Source organism: Pan paniscus, chromosome 18 (assembly GCF_029289425.2).
Source record: "Pan paniscus chromosome 18, NHGRI_mPanPan1-v2.0_pri, whole genome shotgun sequence".
NCBI classification, from domain to species: domain Eukaryota; kingdom Metazoa; phylum Chordata; class Mammalia; order Primates; family Hominidae; genus Pan; species Pan paniscus.
The window spans coordinates 1,186,788-1,207,247 of record NC_073267.2 but is presented as its reverse complement, the minus strand read 5'-3'; the positions used below and the strand labels follow the sequence as shown (position 1 = coordinate 1,207,247).

General features: G+C 52.5%; 1 protein-coding gene across 12 annotated transcripts in view; it reads left to right on the top strand.

Annotated features, from left to right (window-relative positions):
• The window catches only part of LMF1 (lipase maturation factor 1), a 131,779-nt gene that overhangs the window by 25,435 nt on the left and 85,884 nt on the right, over positions 1-20,460 (top strand). For all 12 annotated transcript variants that reach the window (XM_063598176.1, XM_034951650.3, XM_024925938.4 and 9 more), the window contains exon 2: positions 2,562-2,871. In XM_063598176.1, the coding sequence (XP_063454246.1) occupies positions 2,696-2,871 (176 nt within the window). In that variant the 5' untranslated portion in view covers positions 2,562-2,695. The remainder of the gene's footprint in view (positions 1-2,561; positions 2,872-20,460) is intronic.

The window sequence follows — 20,460 nt, the reverse complement described above, 5'->3', positions numbered from 1 at the left end:
TGTGTGTGTGTGTATGCACACACCGCGTCTGCTGCAGGCACGCATTTTATGTAACGTGTCTGGTTCACTTAGATGTGTGTGTGTGTATGCCCACACTGCATCTGCTCCAGGCATGCATTTTATGTAACGTGTCTGGTTCACTTAGATGTGTGTGCATGTATGCACACACCCCGTCTGCTGCAGGCATGCATTTTATGTAATGTGTCTGGTTTACTTAGATGTGTGTGCGTGTATGCACACACCACGTCTGCTGCGGGCACGCATTTTATGTAATGTGTCTGGTTCACTTAGATGTGTGTGTGTGTATGCACACACCACGTCTGCTGCAGGCACGCATTTTATGTAACGTGTCTAGTGTACTTAGATGTGTGTGTGTGTGGATGCACACACCCCGTCTGCTGCAGGCACGCATTTTATGTAACGTGTCTGGTTCACTTAGATGTGTGTGTGTGTATGCACACACCACGTCTGCAGCAGGCACGCATTTTATGTAACGTGTCTGGTTCACTTAGATGTGTGTGTGTATGCACACACTGCATCTGCTGCAGGCACGCATTTTATGTAACGTGTCTAGTGTACTTAGATGTATGTGTGTGTATGCACACACCCCGTCTGCTGCAGGCACGCATTTTATGTAACGGGTCTAGTGTACTTAGATGTGTGTGCGTGTATGCACACACCGCATCTGCTGCGGGCACGCATTTTATGTAACATGTCTAGTGTACTTAGATGTGTGTGCGTGTATGCACACACCCCGTCTGCTGCAGGCACGCATTTTATGTAACATGTCTGGTTCACTTAGATGTGTGTGTGTGTATGCACACACCGCGTCTGCTGCAGGCACGCATTTTATGTAACGTGTCTGGTTCACTTAGATGTGTGTGTGTGTGCACACACCGCGTCTGCTGCAGGCACGCATTTTATGTAACGTGTCTGGTTCACTTAGATGTGTGTGTGTGTATGCCCACACTGCATCTGCTCCAGGCATGCATTTTATGTAACGTGTCTGGTTCACTTAGATGTGTGTGCATGTATGCACACACCCCGTCTGCTGCAGGCATGCATTTTATGTAATGTGTCTGGTTTACTTAGATGTGTGTGCGTGTATGCACACACCACGTCTGCTGCGGGCACGCATTTTATGTAATGTGTCTGGTTCACTTAGATGTGTGTGTGTGTATGCACACACCACGTCTGCTGCAGGCACGCATTTTATGTAACGTGTCTAGTGTACTTAGATGTGTGTGTGTGTGGATGCACACACCCCGTCTGCTGCAGGCACGCATTTTATGTAACGTGTCTGGTTCACTTAGATGTGTGTGTGTGTATGCACACACCACATCTGCAGCAGGCACGCATTTTATGTAACGTGTCTGGTTCACTTAGATGTGTGTGTGTATGCACACACTGCATCTGCTGCAGGCACGCATTTTATGTAACGTGTCTAGTGTACTTAGATGTGTGTGTGTGTGGATGCACACACCCCGTCTGCTGCAGGCACGCATTTTATGTAACGTGTCTGGTTCACTTAGATGTGTGTGTGTGTATGCACACACCACGTCTGCAGCAGGCACGCATTTTATGTAACGTGTCTGGTTCACTTAGATGTGTGTGTGTATGCACACACTGCATCTGCTGCAGGCACGCATTTTATGTAACGTGTCTAGTGTACTTAGATGTATGTGTGTGTATGCACACACCCCGTCTGCTGCAGGCACGCATTTTATGTAACGGGTCTAGTGTACTTAGATGTGTGTGCGTGTATGCACACACCGCATCTGCTGCGGGCACGCATTTTATGTAACATGTCTAGTGTACTTAGATGTGTGTGCGTGTATGCACACACCCCGTCTGCTGCAGGCACGCATTTTATGTAACATGTCTGGTTCACTTAGATGTGTGTGTGTGTATGCACACACCGCGTCTGCTGCAGGCATGCATTTTATGTAACGTGTCTGGTTCACTTAGATGTGTGTGCGTGTGTGCACACACCGCGTCTGCTGGGGGCACGCATTTTATGTAACGTGTCTGGTTTACTTAGATGTGTGTGTATATGTACACACCGCGTCTGCTGCGGGTACGCATTTTATGTAACGTGTCTAGTTCACTTAGATGTGTGTGCATGTATGCACACACCACGTCTGCTGCGGGCACGCATTTTATGTAACGTGTCTGGTTCACTTAGATGTGTGTGCGTGTATGCACACACCGCATCTGCTGCGGGCACACGTTATGTAACGTGTCTGGTTCACTTAGATGTGTGTGTGTGTATGCACACACCCCGTCTGCTGCAGGCACGCATTTTATGTAACGTGTCTAGTTCACTTAGATGTGTATGCGTGTATGCACACACCGTGTCTGCTGCAGGTTGGCTTTTCCAGTGTTTCCCCCAAGATCTTGAGAAAGTACTCAGACTCCTGAGTCTAGGGTTTGGCCCCAAACCGTCAGCCAGACTCTGCCTCCCCTTCCCGCCCGCCTCGCCCCGCATTCTGAGCTGCGCCCATGGTGTCCACATGTGGTTTGTTCCTAGTCACGCTTGTTTTGTCTTCTTTTTCTTCCAGTCGTGGCATTCCTGGTGGCTTTCCATCAGAACAAGCAGCTCATCGGTGACAGGGGGCTGCTTCCCTGCAGAGTGTTCCTGAAGAACTTCCAGCAGTACTTCCAGGACAGGACGAGCTGGGAAGTCTTCAGCTACATGCCCACCATCCTCTGGCTGATGGACTGGTCAGACATGAACTCCAACCTGGACTTGCTGGCTCTTCTCGGACTGGGCATCTCGTCTTTCGTACTGATCACGGGCTGCGCCAACATGCTTCTCATGGCTGCCCTGTGGGGCCTCTACATGTCCCTGGTCAATGTGGGCCATGTCTGGTGAGTAGCAGGAACGGGGCGGTCGGAGCTCAGGGCTTGCTGTCACTCAGCACAGACACCGCAGGTCTCCTGGCACTTGGAAAGACTGGACGAGCGTTTATCTTAAATTCCTTCAGGAGGGTATCGTCATTTTACTTAGGCCATGGCAGAGCGGCCAGTGCACCAGCCACAGCAGCCACCCATCTTCAGGATTAAAACTCCACCTCTTTGCAGTAGCTCTTCCTTACTTAAAGGACTGCGTTGCCAGCTTACTGGAGCCAGAGGGATGGGGAAAGGGAGGCAGAAGCAGTGGGTCTGTGTCTGTGTGGACATGTAGGAAGCTGGTGTGGGGTGGGTGTCTGTGTGGACGTGTAGGAAGCTGGTTTCGGGTCTGTGTCTGTGTGGACGTGCAGGAGGCTGGTTTGGGGTGGGTGTCTGTGTGGACGTGTAGGAGGCTGGTTTGGGGTGGGTGTCTGTGTGGACGTGCAGAAGGCTGGTTTGGGGTGGGTGTCTGTGTGGACGTGTAGGAGGCTGGTTTGGGGTGTCTGTGTGGACGTGTAGGAGGCTGGTTTGGGGTGGGTGTCTGTGTGGACATGCAGAAGGCTGGTTTGGGGTGGGTATCTGTGTGGACGTGTAGGAGGCTGGTTTGGGGTGTCTGTGTGGACGTGTAGGAGGCTGGTTTGGAGTGGGTGTCTGTCTGGATGTGTAGGAGGCTGGTTTGGGGTGGGTGTCTGTGTGGTCGTGTAGGAGGCTGGTTTGGGGTGGGTGTCTGTGTGGACGTGTAGGAGGCTGGTTTGGGGTCCGTGTCTGTGTGGACGTGTAGGAGGCTGGTTTGGAGTGGGTGTCTGTGTGGACGTGTAGGAGGCTGGTTTGGGGTGGGTGTCTGTGTGGTCGTGTAGGAGGCTGGTTTGGGGTGGGTGTGTGGACGTGTAGGAGGCTGGTTTGGGGTGGGTGTCTATGTGGATGTGTAGGAGGCTGGTTTGGGGTGGGTGTCTCTCTGGATGTGTAGGAAGCTGGGGATGCGCTGGCTCTTATGTGCCCAGCTTGGTTCCGCCCTCAATGGGACAGCTGGGCTTTGCATGGAGACTGAGGACGGCTCTTGTGTCTTTTGTGGATGGGAGACAGGAGGCAGCTGGCTTAGGGCTGAGTGGTCGGAACCAGGACCCTGTCCCAGGATGGAAGGCTGCAGTGGTGAGTTGGTGCAGGCAGGGCGCAGCCTTGGGCTGTGGAGCCTGTGTTTTCCATCCTGGTCAGGGCGGCTGAGTTGAGGTTGGAGTGTCTGGGGCCACGTGCGCTTCCGGGAGCCTGAATGCTCTGCCTCCAGCACAGCGCCTATGGCTCCGGTGTCCCCTGGTCGGAGGCTCAGATTGCTGTGATCTGGGCTTGGTGGCACAGCCCAGGCCCGGCAGGCTCATGCAGGGAGGGCTGCAGCTGGCATCGGGGCACCTGTGGGGGGGTTCCCCACTTTGTAGCTGTGCTGGAGTGGGCACTTGTAAGGGGGGTCCCCACTGTGTGGCTGTTGCTGGGGTGGGCATCGCTGCCAGGTCCAGTTGCTGGTGTTTCCTCAGGTCTCACCTACACTTGAGTGCGTCACCTCATTCAACAAGCAGGCCGGACAGTGTCACCAGGGCAGGGCAGGAGGTCTGGGGATGCCTTGGGCACCCACAACGTGGCTCCGCCCCAGGACCCCTCCACGCACACAGGCCTGACTTTGCCGAGGCGCCCATGAGCTGTCAGCACAGGCTGAAGTGGTGTGCTGGGGTCAGGCGCTCTCACGGGAGTCTGCAGGCCTGGGGCCACGTGCAATGCTTGTGGCTGTTTGTGGTTTGCCCCCGAAGCCCCAGGCCCTGTGACGCACCTCCCCCGCACATCACGTTCACATGAGCTGTCTCTGCTGACGGTGGCCTGGTGGGGGCTGTGCTTGTTGGGTGTCTGGACAGTGAAGCGGCTTTTTCTCCCTTCACCGCATGCTCTTGGTGAGGACGTCGCTCTGCAGTCTTCACTGGAGGTGTGAGGTTCCGCCCGCCTCTGGGGGTCTGCAGGAGTCATGAGCCCACCTGCGTGGGAGGCTTCTCTCTGCTCCCCATTTATCGTTCACCTGAGCGTGGTTTGTGGCAGCGTGGACTTGCACATTTTTGTTTTGGTACCTTGGGGGTCTGTCTTCTTGGTCTAGAAATTTAAACATCTGGGGGTTTGGCAACATTTATGACAGAGAGAGCCACAGCTTAATAATTGTTGCATAAAACTCTAAGTGATTTTAGAGAGGACTCTGACTCTGCTCAGAGCTGGCCTTCCTGTTACATAAAGCCACGCAGCCTTGCAGGACACTGGAGCCCTGAGCACAGCATCTGCTATAGTATCTGAAGTCGCTTCAGCTTTTCCAGAACGTTGGCTCTGACTCCATCGTTGGCTCTGACTCTGTCGTTGTCTCTGACTTTGTCGTTGGCTCTGACTCTGTCGTTGGCTCTGACTCTGTCCTTGGCTGACTCTGTCGTTGGCTCTGACTCTGTCGTTGGCTGACTCTGTCGTTGGCTGACTCTGTCAGCTGACTCTGTCATTGGCTGACTCTGTCGTTGGCTGACTGTTGTTGGCTGACTCTGTCGTTGGCTCTGACTCTGTTGTTGTCTGACTCTGTCGTTGGCTGACTCTGTCGGCTGACTCTGTCGTTGGCTGACTGTTGTTGGCTGACTCTGTCATTGGCTCTGACTCTGTCGTTGGCTGACTGTCATTGGCTGACTCTGTCATTGGCTGACTGTTGTTGGCTGACTCTGTCGTTGGCTCTGACTCTGTCGTTGGCTGACTCTGTCGTTGGCTGACTCTGTCGTTGGCTCTGACTCTGTCATTGGCTCTGACTCTGTCCTTGGCTGACTCTGTCATTGGCTCTGACTGTCGTTGGCTGACTCTGTCGTTGGCTGACTCTGTCGGCTGACTCTGTCATTGGCTGACTCTGTCGTTGGCTGACTGTTGTTGACTGACTCTGTCGTTGTCTCTGACTCTGTCGTTGGCTGACTCTGTCGTTGGCTCTGACTCTGTCGTTGGCTTACTCTGTCGTTGGCTCTGACTCTGTCGTTGGCTCTGACTCTGTCATTGGCTCTGACTCTGTCGTTGGCTGACTCTGTCGTTGGCTGACTCTGTCGTTGTCTCTGGCTCTGTCGTTGGCTGACTCTGTCGTTGGCTCTGACTCTGTCGTTGGCTCTGACTCTGTCGTTGGCTGACTCTGTCGTTGGCTGACTCTGTCGTTGTCTCTAACTCTGTCGCTGTCTCTGACTCTGTCATTGGCTGACTCTGTCATTGGCTGACTCTGTCGTTGGCTCTGACTCTGTCGTTGGCTGACTCTGTCATTGGCTCTGACTCTGTCATTGGCTCTGACTCTGTCGTTGGCTGACTCTGTCATTGGCTGACTCTGTCGTTGGCTGACTCTGTCGTTGGCTCTGACTCTGTCGTTGGCTGACTCTGTCGTTGGCTCTGACTGTCATTGGCTGACTCTGTCATTGGCTCTAACTCTGTCGTTGGCTGACTCTGTCGTTGGCTCTGACTCTGTCGTCTCTGACTCTGTCGTTGGCTCTGACTCTCATTGGCTCTGACTCTGTCGTTGGCTGACTCTGTCGTTGTCTCTGATTCTGTCGTTGGCTGACTCTGTTGCTGGCTGACTGTTGTTGGCTGACTCTGTCATTGGCTCTGACTCTGTCGTTGGCTGACTCTGTCATTGGCTGACTCTGTCATTGGCTGACTGTTGTTGGCTGACTCTGTCGTTGGCTCTGACTCTGTCGTTGGCTGACTCTGTCGTTGGCTGACTCTGTCGTTGGCTCTGACTCTGTCGTTGGCTCTGACTCTGTCCTTGGCTGACTCTGTCATTGGCTCTGACTCTGTCATTGGCTGACTCTGTCGTTGGCTGACTCTGTCGGCTGACTCTGTCGTTGGCTGACTCTGTCGTTGGCTGACTGTTGTTGGCTGACTCTGTCGTTGTCTCTGACTCTGTCGTTGGCTGACTCTGTCGTTGGCTCTGACTCTGTCGTTGGCTTACTCTGTCGTTGGCTCTGACTCTGTCGTTGGCTCTGACTCTGTCGTTGGCTGACTCTGTCATTGTCTCTGATTCTGTCGTTGGCTGACTCTGTCGTTGGCTGACTCTGTCGTTGTCTCTAACTCTGTCGCTGTCTCTGACTCTGTCATTGGCTGACTCTGTCGTTGGCTCTGACTCTGTCATTGGCTGACTCTGTCATTGGCTCTGACTCTGTCATTGGCTCTGACTCTGTCGTCTCTGACTCTGTCGTTGGCTCTGACTCTGTCATTGTCTCTGACTCTGTTGTTGGCTGACTCTGTCGTTGACTGACTCTGTCATTGTCTCTGACTCTGTCGTTGGCTGACTCTGTCGTTGGCTCTGACTCTGTCGTTGGCTGACTCTGTCGTTGGCTCTGACTCTGTCGTTGGCTGACTCTGTCGTTGGCTCTGACTCTGTCGTCTCTGACTCTGTCGTTGGCTCTGACTCTCATTGGCTCTGACTCTGTCATTGGCTGACTCTGTCGTTGTCTCTGATTCTGTCGTTGGCTGACTGTCGCTGGCTGACTCTGTCGTCTCTAACTCTGTCGTTGTCTCTGACTCTGTCATTGGCTGACTCTGTCGTTGGCTCTGACTCTGTCATTGGCTGACTCTGTCATTGGCTCTGACTCTGTTGTCTCTGACTCTGTCATCTCTGACTCTGTCGTTGTCTCTGACTCTGTCGTTGTCTCTGACTCTGTCGTTGGCTGACTCTGTCGTTGGCTGACTCTGTCGTTGTCCCTAACTCTGTCGTTGTCTCTGACTCTGTCGTTGGCTCTGACTCTGTCATTGGCTGACTCTGTCGTTGGCCTGACTCTGTCGTTGGCTGACTGTCGTTGGCTGACTCTGTCGTTGTCTCTGACTCTGTCATTGGCTGACTCTGTCGTTGTCTCTGACTCTGTCGTTGGCTGACTCTGTCGTTGTCTCTGACTCTGTCGTTGGCTGACTCTGTCGTTGGCTCTGACTCTGTCGTTGGCTGACTCTGTCGTTGGCTCTGACTCTGTCGTTGGCTGACTCTGTCGTTGGCTCTGACTCTGTCGTTGGCTGACTCTGTCGTTGTCTCTGATTCTGTCGTTGGCTGACTCTGTCGTTGTCTCTGATTCTGTCGTTGGCTGACTCTGTCGTTGTCTCTGATTCTGTCGTTGGCTGACTCTGTCGTTGGCTCTGACTCTGTCGTTGTCTCTGACTCTGTCGTTGGCTCTGACTCTGTCGTTGGCTGACTCTGTCGTTGGCTCTGACTCTGTCATTGGCTGACTCTGTCGTTGGCTGACTCTGTCGTTGGCTGACTCTGTCATTGTCTCTAACTCTGTCGTTGGCTGACTCTGTCGTTGACTCTGACTCTGTCGTTGTCTCTGACTCTGTCGTTGTCTCTGACTCTGTCATTGGCTGACTCTGTCGTTGGCTCTGACTCTGTCATTGGCTGACTCTGTCGTTGGCTCTGACTCTGTCATTGGCTGACTCTGTTGTTGGCTGACTCTGTCGTTGGCTGACTCTGTCGTTGGCTGACTCTGTCGTTGGCTGACTCTGTCATTGTCTCTAACTCTGTCGTTGGCTGACTCTGTCATTGGCTGACTCTGTCGTTGTCTCTGACTCTGTCATTGGCTGACTCTGTCGTTGGCTGTGACTCTCTCGTTGGCTCTGACTGTCGTCCGCGCTTGGCTTTGGCAGTGGCCCTGCAGGCTGCTTTGCTGCTCTTCAGCACGGCAGCACCGCCATCCCTTCCCCACTGTCTCGACCCCAGAAGGAAGGAAAGATCCTCTCCAGAAACTTGGACCAAAGTCAGGACACCTCAGGGGTCCTCCTTCCTGTGGAGGGAGCTGCCCTTGGAGCTTCCTTCCTGGGCAGGACGGATGGTGGCTCCACTTCAAAGAGTGCTGAGAGCAGCGCCAGGGCTGGAGGGGACGCTGGGAGGCCGCCAGCACCCAGGGACACTGCCCTCGGTGCTTCATTTCTCACTGACGATGAACAGCATGTTTGGGCTCCAGGACTTCAATGTAAGGAGGTTCCACAAGTACCTGCAACACCTTTTCCACCACCTGCCCCTGCGTAGCCCCAACTGGGTGGGTGGGGCCCTCCCTGGCTGGGCTGCAGCCTCTGTCTCTGTGTTAATGCATGGGAAGGGATTTGACAAGGCGTAGACATATTTGATGGTAAAAGTGACGTCCTTTTCATTTCACAAGGTTCAGGGACCCCGTGGTGGGAGGGGTGGCGGTTGCCACACAAGGCCAGGCACTCAGAGAGCCCACCCTGGGCATCTCTTCTGTCAGCCGGGTCATGGTCGTGTCCTCCTTTCAAATGGCGTGGGAAAAGCCTGACCCTGTTGCTGTGTGCTGGGTGTCTTTGTCTGTGATATCTGACTCCTGCCTAGCACTCAGTCCTGCCTGTGAGCTGACCTCTGAACAACAGAGTTACCTTCCTGGCTAGACGGGGATTAGTCTCCAGAGCCTGGCAGGTGGGTGAGCGTCTCTCATGTGGGAGCCTGTGTGTGTCTGCTGGTGCAACTGTCATCACTCGGGTCATTTACACAGCTGGCAGATACTTGCTGAGCCCCTGCTTGGCACCGTGGACACTGAGGAGGGGGCGCCCTGACTTCAGCTTGGTCAGGCCCACCAGGGCACGTGAGGTCCCTTGAGAGGCAGAGGAATCCATGGCAGGGCATGGGCCATGTAGGTGACTGAGCCCATGTTGTTTGGCTTGAGGTTGGACCTGTGAACGTTCTCTGTTAAGCCCACCTTCCGAACAGCATACCTGTAGATGGGAACTCCCACGGGAGGGGCCTGTGAGCACTCACCTTTCCAGTCTGCTCTAAAAGTCTGCCATAGCCTCAGCAGGAAGACCAGGACTGTCCGGGCCTCACGCTGTGAAAGGCCTCTTCTGGCCTTGGATCAGTTGCCTTAGCGGACACCCTGCCCTGGATAGGAGGCCGCAGGACAGCGTGGCCGTGGGTGCCTTCTGCAGAGGCTTGTCCCCCTCCTCTCTAGGACTTGCTGGGAGAAGCGCTTCCTTCTGGCTTCCACTCCTGCTTGGAGCTGTAATGGCAGAGTTGGGATCTGAGGTTTCTGGGATTTGCAACAATACAGTGAATTCGGAAAGCACACGAGTGGCTTCATCCACTGCCACCCAGCTGTCCCCTCCCCTTCGTGGCTGCTGCAGCACATGGGGCTGGCAGCCGCCGCACCTTGCCCTCCCTGGCTGGCCTGTGGTCGCAGGTCCACTTCAAAGGCGAAAGAACTCCCATGTCCCATGAGTCATTTGCAGATAACCACAGCTGAAGCCAGCTCCGAGACTCTGCATTGACTTCTTGGTGAACTCTGTGTCCACCATTAGCTTGTTCTGGGGTGAACTCTGTGTCCACCATTAGCTTGTTTTGGGGTGTCCATGTCAGCTGTTTCCAGAGGGTTTCCTATCATTGCTGCATAACAAGAGAAACATTTCAGGCAGCTGGACGCCGGGGGGAGAACAGTCTGTCTTTGCACCTTGTACTGAGGCTTTTCTGGTCCTGCGGGGACTTGGTAACCCAGTCTCCTGCGTCCAGAGCTTTCTTCCACAGTAGCTGTGGTGTGTGAACCGTGACGTACTTCATTTCCTAGAGGTGAGTGGATTCCTTGAAGCCACATAACATGTGTTTCCCAACCCTTTCTGCGAAGACCTTCTACTTCTCCATATAGATTCCTGACCCTTTCTGCCAATGCCTTCTACTTCTCCAAATAGATTCCCGACCCTTTCTGCCAAGGCCTTCTAGTTATCCAAATAGATTGTGACCCTTTCCGTTCTTAACCTAAATCTCTTTCACATTTTAAACAGATATTTTTTCTTTTTTAAATTTTTTAACTCTGACCCAGTGCCGGCTGAACTTTTTTCTTTTTTTTTTGAGACAGCCTCTTGCTCTGTCACCCAGACTGGAATGCAGTCACACAGTCACAGCCCACTGCAGCCTCAATCTCCTGGGCTCAAGCAATCCTCCCTGCTCAGCTTCCCAAATAGCTGGGACTACAGGCACCCAGCACCACACCTGGCTAATATTTTTATTTTTTGTAGAGATGGATGTCTCACTATGTTGCCCAGGCTGGTCTTGAACTCCTGGGCTCAAAGTTCAATACTCCTATCTCAGCCTCCCAAAGTGCTAGGATTACAGGCATGAGCCACCGTGCCCAGCCAAATATTTTCCTTTTTTTTTTTTTTTTTTTTTTTTGAGATGGAGTCTCGCTCTTGTCGCCCAGGCTGGAGTGCAGTGGTGCGAACTCGGGTCATTGCAGCCTCCACTTCCTGGGTTGAAGCGATTCTCCCACCTTAGCCTCCCAAGTAGCTGGGATTATAGGCACCTGCCACCACGCCTGGCCAATTTTTATACTTTTAGTAGAGATGGGGTTTCACCATGTTGGTCAGGCTGGTCTTGAACTCCTGACCTCCAGTGATCCACCCGCCTTGGCCTCCCAAAGTGCTGGGATTACAGGCATGAGCCACGGTGCCCAGCCCCCTATTTTTTTTTTAACCTAACAAGAGATATGTATTTCTTTGACTCTGAAGAGTACATCCCATAATCATCAAGGTGCACCAAAGGGGCAGGGATGACACTTGAGACGAGATGGGGTGTTTAGGGCACTGGGGCCGTAGACAGGGCGAGACTTCAGCAGGCAGCAAGGAGGGGCCGTAGACAGGGCAAGCCTGGCAGGGGCAGTTTGAGGGAGAGGATGTCTCACATTGAAACAATACTTTAAAATAAGAGATTTGTCTTCATGGCCTCCATGCCCGTCCATGGCAGAGTGGCAGGTGCAGGACGAGCCTCCCCACTATGAAACCGTCAGCAAGTGAAATACCAGAGGGCACAGGTGCCCAGGACTGCTGTCCCCGGAAAGGAGATACATACAGGGTGGCCTTGGTGGCCCCGGCCTTCTGCCTGAGCACCTTGTACACCACAGCTAGGGCACCCAGCAGAACACAAGGCGTCTCCAAGCTCAGGAGGCAGGGATCAGAGTTGAGGGCAGCTTGCATTTGTGCGGCAAGGCACCAGAGTAAAGGAGCTAACACAGACATCACCACAGAAAGCTACATGGATTCCACTAAGTCTTTGGGTTTGTTCTAAGCTGTGAATGTGGAGAGTGAGAGTCTTTGAGGGTTGGTGGAAAGTGGCAGGTAGAGTCTTTGAGGTTGGTGGAAAGTGGCAGGTAGGGAGTGGTGACCTTAGTGGTGAGTCTGAGGGTCCCACAGTGCTGGCTGGGAGACAAGCCTCCCCATCAGCCGGTCCGGAGGTGACTTGCATAAGACCCTAGGCACTCAGCCCATGCCCCCAGAAAGGCCACATCTTAGGAGGAGGGTTCCTCTCGCCCTAGAAAAGGGCTGTTCTAGACCGACCCTAATTGAGCTTTTGGAAAGACCAAGTTCATCCTCCAGTAGCTCAACTGCTTACCAGACAGACTCATTCACTCTCCAAAGGAAGCAGACAAAATTAACCTCTCAATGATGTTATGATCTTTCATAATGTCAACTAGAATCAGAAACTACTACACAAGTAAAGAAACAGGAAAATAGGATCCCTATACAGGAAACAAAAAAGGGTCACAAGAAACTGACCATGATAGCCAAGATACCACAAGTAGAAAAGAGGATTTGAGGTAGCCATTACAGATACACACCAGGACTCAAGGGAAGTATTCCTCTTTTTTTTTTTTTTTTTTTGAGACAGAGTCTCATTCTGTCCCCCAGGCTGGAGTGCAGTGGTGAGATCTTGGCTCACTGCAACCTCCACCTCGCAGGTTCAAACAATTTTCCTGCTTCAGCCTCCCAAGTAGCTGGGATTATAGGTGTGCACCACCACACCCAGCTAATTTTTGTATTTTTAATAGAAATGGTGTTTCACCATTGTTGGCCAGGCTGGTCTCAAACTCCTGACCTCAGGTGATCCGCCCACCTCGGCCTCCCAAAGTGCTGGGATTACAGGCATGAACTACCACACCCAGCCTAGTAGTGGTCTTAATGAATGAACACATGGGAAATTTAGCAGAGACTCTGAATCTTTTTTTTTTTTTTTTTTGAGATGGAGTCTCGCTCTGTCGCCCAGGCTGGAGTGCAGTGGCGCGATCTCGGCTCACTGCAAGCTCCACCTCCTGGGTTCATGCCATTCTCCTGCCTCAACCTCCTGAGTAGCTGGGACTACAGGCGCCCACCACCACACCTGGCTAATTTTTTGTATTTTTAGTAGAGATAGGGTTTCACCGTGTTAGCCAGGATGGTCTCAATCTCCTGACCTTGTGATCCACCCGCCTCGGCCTCCCAAAGTGCTGGGATTACAGGCGTGAGCCACCGTGCCTGGCCGAGACTCTGAATCTTTAAAGAAGAGTCAATTGGACATTTTAGAACTGAAAAGTACAGTATCTGTACTGAAAAATCTGTTGCCTGGGCTTAATAACAGGTTGGAGGTGGGTAGAAGATAGCCTCAATGAATTTTAAGAGAAATCTGTAGAAATTATCCAAGCTAAAGAACAAACAGAAAAAAGATTGAAATGAGCAGAGCTTCAGTGACATGTGGGATAGCACCAGGTGGTCTAACATACCTGTGATTGGAGCCCCACAGAGAGAGGACACAGAGAATGGGGCATATAGCACCAGGTGGTCTAACATACATGTGATTGGAGCCCCACAGAGAGAGGACACAGAGAATGGGGCAAATAGCACCAGGTGGTCTAACATACATGTGATTGGAGCCCCACAGAGAGAGGACGCAGAGAATGGGGCACGTAGCACCAGGTGGTCTAACATATGTGTGATTGGAGCCCCACAGAGAGAGGACACAGAGAATGAGGCATATAGCACCAGGTGGTCTAACATACTTGTGATTGGAGCCCCACAGAGAGAGGACACAGAAAATGGGGCATAAAAAGTATTTAAAGAAATAATAGCTGAATGATATAAATGTGTAAATCCAAGAAGCTCAGCACACTGTAAGCAGTAAAAGTAACAGAAAATGTTATCTGGGCACATTGTAGTCAAACTACCGAATACCAAAGACAAAGATAGCACCTGGAAGGAAAAAGACATTACACTCAAAGAATAAAGATTCAAATATGTCTGGCTTCTTATAACCACTGGAGGCCAGAGGATGATGGACTGGCATCTTTAGAGTTCTAAAGAAAAACGATTGTCAACCCAGAGTTCTATCCAGTGACAATATCCTTCAAAAACAAAAGCAAAATAAAGACATTTTCAGATAACAGAAAACTGAGAGAAGGCTTTGCCAGCAGACACACTATAGAAATGTTAAAGGAATATCTTCAGGCTGAAGGAATTATTGCTTGGCAGAAAGAATTATTGCTAGGCAGAAAGTCATCTATAGAAAGGAGTAAAATCCACTGGAAATGGTAAAGGTAAGGAAATATGAAATGTTCTCTATTTCTTTTTTTCTTAATTTAATACAGACACAACTAAGGCAAAAACTGTAATACTGTAATATACACAACATTAGCACAAAGGAGGGAGGGGGTCCTTCCTGAATCTGTAACATCACTGGCTCTCTAAATTCTACATGAAGCGAGAAAATATTAACCCCAGGTCCGTTGTGAGTAGGTGAGATACCTGCTGTTAGCCCTAGGGCAATCACTAAAAGTAGTGCAAAGATATGTAGCTGAGGAGCCCATGGAGTGATTGAAATGGAGTGTTAAACATGTTTGCTTCCAGTAAGAAGGCAGAAACAGAGGAACAGGACGAAAAACCAGGTGAGACTCTGAAAACAAAAAATAACCAATCAGCCATATCAATGATTACATTAAATGTAAGTGACTAAATCTTCCAATTAAAAGACAGAGATTTAGAATCAGGCCAAGCATGGTGGCTCATACCTGTAATGCCAGCACTTTGGGAGGCCAAGGCAGGCAGATCACCTGAGGTCATCAGGAGTTCAAGACCAGCCTGGCCAACATGGTGAAACCTCATCTCTACTAAAAATACAAAAATTACCCGGGCATAGTTGCGCGTGCCTGTAGTCCCAGCCACTCAGGAGGCTGAGGCAGGGAGAGTCACTTGAACCCAGGAGGCAGAGGTTGCAGTGAGCCACTGCACTCCAGCCTGGGCAACAGAGTGAGACTCCGTCTCAAAAAAAAAAATCAATTTTAAAAAATCAAGTATCAAGTATATGCAGTTTTCAAGAGCTATGCTTTAAATATAAAGGTACAAATTAGTTGAAAGAGGAAGGATAAAGATAAAGAAGGATAGACTACATAAATATACTGGAAAGCTAGAGTGGCTGTATTAACTTTAGACAAAGTAGAGTTCAGGACACGGAGTATTATCAGAGGTGTACAGAGACATTTTGTGGTAATAAAAGACTTAATTGATCACAAAGACATAAAGGCACCACATACTGAACCTCACAATATATGAAGCAAAAATTGCAGAACTCCGGGAAGAAATACACAAATTCACAATTCTGTTTGGAGATTTTAACATCAATCACTCTTTCAATAATTGAAAGAACAACTAAACAAACAAAAGAGGACATAGAAGATCAGAACGGCACTATCAGCCACTTTGATGTAATTGATGAACCCCTTTACCCTGCAATACTTCCGGGTGTATTTCCTAAGAAGAGTGTTCTTTTCATTCCCGCAGGGATCAGCTGCAGTAGGTTTAACATGGTTGCCGTTCTGGGACTGTGTCTCCCGCTCATTTTCCAGTTTGTCATCTGACCTAAGGATAATCCTTATAGCATTTACTTTCCAGAATAGGGTTTGGCGTTGGGTTTAGTTGTCTGGTCTCTTCTGGGACATCCATCCTTTATGACACTGATATTTTAAAGTTATGCATTCCTTTAAATAAACGGTGTTCCTCTTTGGGGTTTCCCAGCTGTTTCCTGTGGTCGTCGTCCCAGGCAGGATGCTGCCTGCGGGGAGGACCCTCCCACACCACCTGCCTTGTCCTCCATGATATGCTAGTCCCCAGTGGGTGAGCCTGTGTTTCGAGGTGGTCAACAGGCAACGGAGATATGTCCAAACCACTTCCCACGGCCCCGTGAGAGACGCACAGCGGCATTCTGCAGCCATGACCGTGACCACGTGGGGAGGCTTCAAACAAGAAACACTTACTCTCCCACAGTTCTTGAGGCCAGAAGTCCGAAATCAGGGTGTCGGCAGGGCCAGTTCCCCCCACGTCTCTATGGGAGGAGGGACCTTCCCTTCCCTCTGAGTCTCTGCGGGAGGGTCCTTCCTCGTCTCTTCCAGCCCCTGGAGGCTCCGGGCACCCCCGACTTGTGGACGTATCACTCGGGTACCTGCCGCTTTGCCTCCTCCCCTTTGGTCTGTCTCAGGGTTCCTGGTACCTCTCTCTGATGAGGACGCCTGTGATCACATAGTCCAGGACGCCCTCACCTCGAGATCCTTAATTACCTCCACAGAGACCCCTTTTCCAAATAAGACAGGGTGCAGGCATTAAGATGTGGACAGGTCTTTCTGGGGGCCTCCTTTTAGCCCACTGCCCTGGGCTTCTCTCTAACAAAGGTGGGCTCAGACTGCGCACCCTGTTTTATTCCCTGTCCGGTCACTTAATTCTGAAACAATTTTCATTACCTGGTCCTTATGACAATATTGGAAATAACCAAAGTTTTTTTACTTGCCATCAAATCACAAGTATCTTCCCATCTCGCCGACGTTGTCTTACAGCAGCTTTGGTCAGCATGTACTGCTCCTGACAGAGGCAGAGGCCGCGTGGAGAGTGGGCCGGGTCGCCGCAGACACAGCAGGGTCGAGGCCTGGTGCCGGCAGTCTCAGCCACGTACCGGTCAGTGCCCCAGATGCCACGTGCCCGTCTGGACCTCCGCTGCTCGGCGGCACGTGTGGTGGCCACAGGGTGGTCTGTTACGTGTGTTTGCTCATTGCGCCAAGCCCACCGGCCGGCACGTTGGTTGTTGCTGGTTTTTATTGCTGGAAGTGGCACCTCGGTGGCCAGCTTTGTGGCGCAGGGATATTTTGCAGGGCTGTGACTTACTGTGTGAACTGGCTCCTGAGGTGGGCTGCTGGGTCAGCGTGTGCGTGGTGGACGGGTGCCGCCAGCCTGCACCCAGGGTTCGTGCTCACGGCGGGGGCAGCGTGCTGTTGTCCTGTTCCCTACTCAGAGCATCCCATTTCCGAAAAACCACTGAGAGTTTATAAGTGAAAATAATGTTATTTAAATACGCATTTCTCTGCCAAGTTATTTTTCTTGGTTTTGCTCTTGTTGTTTCTCTGGGGATTTGTGTTTTGCCTTTGCTGTTCCCCTTTGGTGTGAATATTCTTTGTTTATCCATCTGTAAGAGGCCCTGCTGTCCGGGAAGGTGAACGCACGTGGAAGGCGTAACCCCTCGGCCGCATCCCATTCTGTATGCACGGACTTTGCTTTCCACACAGGCTTCCTCTTGTGTCCAGTCTGCCCGTCTTTCCCCATTTTCATTGCTGCCTTTGGTGCTTCGTCGAAATGGCCTCCAGCACTTTTTCCTTACACTTTTAAGGGCTATTTACATCCTGTTTTAAATTGCTCACCTGTAGTGAATGGACTATGTACTCTGAGGTCGGTTTTCACACAGTATTGGGAGCACTGTCCATCCATCCCTTCGTCTGTCCATCCGTCCATCTGTCCGTGGGAGCCACGCATGCACTTGGTGCTCCCTGCGCTGCCTGGCTTCAAAGCCCGGGTCCTCCCAACAGCCCTGGGACCTGGACTTCCTCTTGGCAGCTCCAGTAAGTGGCAACAGGCGACAGATGTTTGCAAAGACACCTCTTGTTATTACCATTTTATTTTCTCTGTTGTATGAACTTAAACATTAGGGTGGCAGCAGTCGTGTCTTCAGTGAACCAGTTGCCTCACTGGCGCCGCCGACCTGGTATGTGTGGTCCAGCCCCATCCCTGCCATCCCTGCGAGCTGCCATCCAGCCCCATCCCTGCTGTCCCTGCGAGCCACCGTCCAGCCCCATCCCTGCCTTCCCCGTGAGCCACTGTCCAGCCCCGTCCCTGCCGTCCCCGTGAGCCGCCGTCCAGCCCCGTCCCTGCTGTCCCCGCGAGCCGCCGTCCAGCCCCGTCCCTGCTGTCCCCGCGAGCCGCCGACCAGCCCCGTCCCTGCTGTCCCCGTGAGCCACCGTCCAGCCCCATCCCTGCCTTCCCCGTGAGCCACTGTCCAGCCCCGTCCCTGCCGTCCCCGTGAGCCGCCGTCCAGCCCCGTCCCTGCTGTCCCCGTGAGCCACCATCCAGCCCTGTCCCTGCAAGCCGCTGTCCAGCCCCATCCCTGCCGTCCCCACAAGCCACTGTTCAGTCTAGCGCTTCCCTGTACCAGGCAGGCCATGGCCCTGCACAGCGGGACCCAGCGTCCCGGCCTTGCCAGTGCTAGCTGGCACCCCATCCCGTGATTGAGTGGGAGGCACAGTGGTCTGGTGGGTGCTCCACCCCCTCTCCTGCGAGGCGGGTAGACACGGAAGCCCCCCAGCTGCTCTCACCCAAAGGCGCCCCTCTTTTTTTGTGATTTTTTTTTTTTGGTAACTTCTGTAAATAACTCCACGTTTGGCCTTCACCACATGACAAAGACTTCAGTCTTGATGATGTGATCAGCTGCAGACACAAGTCAGGAACCCGGGCGTGGTTCAGGAGGACACGGTTGATGATTAAGTCGGGAACCCAGGCGTGGTTCAGGAGGACACGGTTGATGATGGGATCAGCTGCAGACACAAGTCAGGAACCCGGGCGTGGTTCAGGATCAGCTGCAGACACAAGTCAGGAACCCAGGCGTGGTTCAGGAGGACACGGTTGATGATGGGATCAGCTGCAGACACAAGTCAGGAACCCGGGCGTGGTTCAGGAGGACACGGTTGATGATTAAGTCGGGAACCCAGGCGTGGTTCAGGAGGACACGGTTGATGATGGGATCAGCTGCAGACACAAGTCAGGAACCCGGGCGTGGTTCAGGATCAGCTGCAGACACAAGTCAGGAACCCGGGCGTGGTTCAGGAGGACACGGTTGATGATTAAGTCGGGAACCCAGGCGTGGTTCAGGAGGACACGGTTGATGATGGGATCAGCTGCAGACACAAGTCAGGAACCCGGGCGTGGTTCAGGATCAGCTGCAGACACAAGTCAGGAACCCAGGCGTGGTTCAGGAGGACACGGTTGATGATTAAGTCAGGAACCCAGGCGTGGTTCAGGAGGACACGGTTGATGATGGGATCAGCTGCAGACACAAGTCAGGAACCCGGGCGTGGTTCAGGAGGACACGGTTGATGATTAAGTCGGGAACCCAGGCGTGGTTCAGGAGGACACGGTTGATGATGGGATCAGCTGCAGACACAAGTCAGGAACCCGGGCGTGGTTCAGGATCAGCTGCAGACACAAGTCAGGAACCCGGGCGTGGTTCAGGAGGACACGGTTGATGATGGGATCAGCTGCAGACACAAGTCAGGAACCCGGGCGTGGTTCAGGATCAGCTGCAGACACAAGTCAGGAACCCGGGCGTGGTTCAGGAGGACACGGTTGATGATGGGATCAGCTGCAGACACAAGTCAGGAACCCGGGCGTGGTTCAGGAGGACACGGTTGATGATTAAGTCGGGAACCCAGGCGTGGTTCAGGAGGACACGGTTGATGATGGGATCAGCTGCAGACACAAGTCAGGAACCCGGGCGTGGTTCAGGATCAGCTGCAGACACAAGTCAGGAACCCAGGCGTGGTTCAGGAGGACACGGTTGATGATTAAGTCGGGAACCAAGGCGTGGTTCAGGAGGACACGGTTGATGATGGGATCAGCTGCAGACACAAGTCAGGAACCCGGGCGTGGTTCAGGAGGACACGGTTGATGATTAAGTCGGGAACCCAGGCGTGGTTCAGGAGGACACGGTTGATGATGGGATCAGCTGCAGACACAAGTCAGGAACCCGGGCGTGGTTCAGGATCAGCTGCAGACACAAGTCAGGAACCCGGGCGTGGTTCAGGAGGACACGGTTGATGATGGGATCAGCTGCAGACACAAGTCAGGAACCCGGGCGTGGTTCAGGAGGACACGGTTGATGATTAAGTCGGGAACCCAGGCGTGGTTCAGGAGGACACGGTTGATGATGGGATCAGCTGCAGACACAAGTCAGGAACCTGGGCGTGGTTCAGGATCAGCTGCAGACACAAGTCAGGAACCTGGGCGTGGTTCAGGATCAGCTGCAGACACAAGTCAGGAACCCAGGCGTGGTTCAGGAGGACACGGTTGATGATTAAGTCAGGAACCCAGGCGTGGTTCAGGAGGACACGGTTGATGATGGGATCAGCTGCAGACACAAGTCAGGAACCCGGGCGTGGTTCAGGAGGACACGGTTGATGATTAAGTCGGGAACCCAGGCGTGGTTCAGGAGGACACGGTTGATGATGGGATCAGCTGCAGACACAAGTCAGGAACCGGGGCGTGGTTCAGGATCGGCTGCAGACACAAGTCAGGAACCCAGGCGTGGTTCAGGAGAACATGGTTCATGATTAAGTCCCTACTACACACTCTAGATAGGCCTCCAGCAAAGTTCTTTGCACTAGGCCAGAAACTGGAAGGTTTCTTACAAATTTACAACTAGCCTGCCCCAAAATGGGGAGCATA